This window comes from Rhagoletis zephyria, unplaced genomic scaffold (genome assembly GCF_001687245.7).
Source record: "Rhagoletis zephyria isolate East Lansing unplaced genomic scaffold, Rhagoletis_zephyria_1.1 Rzeph_scaffold_20598, whole genome shotgun sequence".
NCBI classification, from domain to species: domain Eukaryota; kingdom Metazoa; phylum Arthropoda; class Insecta; order Diptera; family Tephritidae; genus Rhagoletis; species Rhagoletis zephyria.
Window position 1 is genome coordinate 4,174 of NW_016177656.1, and position 3,872 is coordinate 8,045.

Sequence of the window (3,872 nt, forward strand, 5' to 3'; positions counted from 1 at the left end):
TACAAGCGCCACTATCGAATTCCGAAAATTTGGTTACACATGATGTCAATGTGTTATTCTCGAGCGGCTCCATGGATATAAGTAATTTATGCAACTGGCCGCTAGCACCTACAGATAGTCAAAGTCAAAAATCGAATGAATTTAACACACTTCAGAACCGAACGGAATTTAGCGAAAATATTGATCAACAAAGCGAACAAGAGCAGCAGAAAGAAAGGTCACTGCCGCAAGAGCATTGCTTGGAGGAAGTACAAACGCAGCAACAAGAGCAAACGCAGCAAAAAGAGCCAGCGCATCAAATTATACAACAATCTTCACAAAAATTGCAAACAAAGCAACAAGCAGACCGGATTTCGATACAAGAAGTGCAAATACTATCGGGGCCACAACAACTCTGGAAAGATATTGCAAAAACAAATAAGCAAGCGAATGCGCCTTTTGAAATACAAATTTCACGATTGAAGGAGAATCAAGCAAAAGTTCAGCAACAGGCAGACGCAAATCTAAAGCATTCGAAGCATCAGCAGGCGTTACAAGAACAACAAGAACCTCCATTAATGCGTGTAAAGCAAGAGAGCGCGAAGACTTCAAAGCAACAAAAGCACACTGATGCTCCAATTGCTGTAACCCGAATCATTCAAGACACCAAGAAGCACCTTCAGGAAAATCCACAATTCGAGGATGTTACTGATTTACAAATTTCCAATAGTCAAAGTCATCCATCAACTAATGAACGGCCCAGCTCGTCCCTGCAAGCACAAGTTTGGCGAAGAGAGGAGCAAAAACAAGGGACCAACCAACGATTAGAAACACCAATTCAGCAACAGCGATGTAGAGACGAAGGAGAAAGCTATAAGAAGACTCAGCAAGGGTCGCAAGGAGAATCTCAAATACCGCAGTTAGACAAAAGTGTAGAGCGACCGCAAGAGCAACAGAGACAAGTGCAAACTCTAGAAAAGGAACAACTATCGCCAGTGCACCAACAATCATCAAACACACAGCCACAACAACAGCTAGCACAAGTTTGCGTGGAGCAACCAATAAAGCAAGAACAAGAAATTGAAGCACAACTGGAAGCTATATTTGGCGAAAGCACGGAAATGCGGCTGCAAGAAGTTCAACCAACTGTGACGCCTCAGATTAAAGAGACGCCTCAGATTAAAGAGACGCCAATCAAATTACAGTTTCAAGAGCCGCCAACTCAATCCACCCATGAAATAATCCAATGCCAACTAGCGCAAGAACAAGCATTGCAGGCACATGTGAATTCCAATGATTCGACAGAAGCTTATACTAAAGTCGAGATCATTTCACAACATGTGCAATCGCAGCAACAGCAACAGGAACAGCAACCACAACTCGCCAAAACCCAATTAATACTGCAACGTACACACACTCAAGTGGAAGAACAGCTTATGCTTCGATCTTGCAGTTTGCCACAAGAGATGGCAATACCTGTGCAACCTCTAACCAAATTATCTCGGCAACGCACAGCAACAACTACGTGCACTACAAAAACTAAAACTGTTAAAACTACAAAGGCCGCTGCTACACGAAGGGCAGTCACAAAACAAAGTGATTTTGTACCACAAATCACACATAATTTTCAACCGCTACCTATAGCTTTGAACACAAAAAAACTGTCAACATATTCTGCACCATCCAGCGTTATCCGCTTTCCAACCGCAAGCAATCAAACCCCAAATAATTTGCCAACAAATATATCAACGCCAGTTCCGGGCGAACAAGTTATTGCTGGAAATACTAGTACTGTCGCTCTCTCTGCACCGAATTCCAATATGTTGGTGTTATCGCTACCAGCATCTATGCCTTCCTCAAGTTCCAACAGTAGTTCAAATGCATCATTTATCTACACGCTAAGTGGTGATAGTACGTTTTTTAATAGCTCTGAGTTGTTGAGGGCGATTGAGCATTATCAGCTGCAGCGTAGCCAGCAACAACAGCAGCAACTACACTTACAGCAGCAGCAGCAGCAACAGCAACAGCAACAGCATCTACTACAGCCACAACATTCACAATTAGTTTTTGGGCAGTCACAAATGGTTCAACTGCCACATCCACATATTGAACAGCTGCAGGGGCAGCATTCACAACAGCAACAGAGTGAAGTGTTTCTCCATCAGCATATGGAACAAAAGCAACAGCAACATATTCATATATCACAACCTTTAATGACAGAGCACAGATCGCAACAGCAACAACAACTACAACAGCATCTGCAGATTTCACATCCATTGGCGATCGAATGCAGCCCACAACAACAACCGCAGCAACATCAGCAACAACAGTTTCAAGTGGTGCCCCCGCCTCAGCCGCTTATATATCAATTATTAGATGTGACACAGGTAAACACTTCTACTACCACACAGCTAGAGGATTGTAATGCCCTTACGGCAGAATATCAAATTAACCCAGATTCCATATAAAAAGCGATGCTGCTATAGTTATTAAAATCTCTGGTTGCAAACAGTAGCCGTCTTAGTTGAGATCAGTAGAACTGCACATTCACATGAAATTCCTTTTTTTGTGAGGTTTGGGTTTAATGGCCGGGATATTGAAATCCACACAATGCCAGGTTGAATCTCCATGAATGTTGTAGTATTTGGATTTTATAAATGTGGCACTTGCTGAGTGTCAAGTATTGACAACCACTTTGACAACTTTGGTTAATGGATGCAATTAGAGATATTTTGTTATTATCATTTACCTCAAATTTCATTTCTGTGAGTATGTCATCTTTGAAAAAATTGCACCAGCTAATGGTGTGAGCACGATGAGGTCCTTGGTAATCAGGGCTACAAACCACTTTAAAAAACGGGGCGGTTTGGTTCAATGGTTCGAACCAATTAGAAACGCTTGTACCGCTTCAAGAACCGGTTCATTAATATTTCTGAACCGCGTTTTTTTTCGGTTCAAATGGTTAAATTTTTTGAATGTCAAAGGATGCAAATACTACAAAAATATCATAAATCTACGTATATACATGTATAAAAATAAAAGCCTTTTTTTCAGATCAAATTCAAATATCCACATGTATAGTGGTGTAAATTTTATGTTTATTGTTTTAAGTATAATTTGTGCAAAAAATTATGAAAATTCCTCAAAGTGTCATCTAACTTGCAAAACTTTTTAATAAGGATTTTATAGAAAAAAATTTTTAAGTTTTAATTTGATTTTTGGTAATTTTTTCACAGACTTTTTTCCATACATGTATGTCCGACAAATTTTTTGGTTTAAAGGAAAACAAATAATATCCACAAGTATAGTGGTGGAAAAATATATAGGGACGCGACATTTTTAAAATTTTGGGAATTTTCTTGATTCAATGTTTATTGTTTGGAGTATAGTGCATATTCTAATAATAACCGAATTTATCCAAGTTTAAAAATGTGTGCAAAGATTATGAAAATTCTTCAATGTTTCATCTAACTTGCAAACTTTTTAATAAGAATTTCTAGAAAACAATTTTTAAGTTTAAAATTCACTTTTGGCAATTTTTTCACAAATTTTTAACCATACATGTATGTATGTTCGACACATTTTTTGTATAAAAAAATAGTAATACACTCCACAAAATAAGTATTTAAAATCAACGCGATCAATGCGAAATTGGAAAAAATTGTAATAAACTTATTTAAGGTTTAATGGTATAGTTTCTCTTCAAATAGTCATCAACAATTGAGGCATGTTGGGTTTTTATGCATTCGACTGCCATGTCAGTTTTACGGGTGAGAGTGGTTTTTCCTATAATTTCTAAATTAGTGGCTAGTTGATGCGAGGGAATTACATCAACATCATCCAGATTTTCTGCAAATTTGTTGTACACATTAGAGTAGCTAGAATTTAGGAGC

The 3,872-nt window shown here is 38.4% G+C and overlaps 1 protein-coding gene across 2 annotated transcripts in view; it reads left to right on the forward strand.

Moving 5' to 3' along the window:
• The window catches only part of LOC108380848 (uncharacterized), a 7,065-nt gene extending 4,026 nt beyond the window's left edge, over nucleotides 1-3,039 (forward strand). Inside the window, exons 10-11 of one of the 2 annotated variants that reach the window (XM_017637247.1) lie at nucleotides 33-503; nucleotides 534-3,039. In XM_017637247.1, coding sequence (XP_017492736.1) covers nucleotides 33-503; nucleotides 534-2,447 — 2,385 coding nt within the window. In that variant the 3' untranslated portion in view covers nucleotides 2,448-3,039. Of the gene's footprint in view, nucleotides 1-32 lie in introns of both variants that reach the window. The other variant, XM_017637246.1, reaches the window with a different exon arrangement.
• The last annotated feature ends 833 nt before the right edge of the window (nucleotides 3,040-3,872 follow it).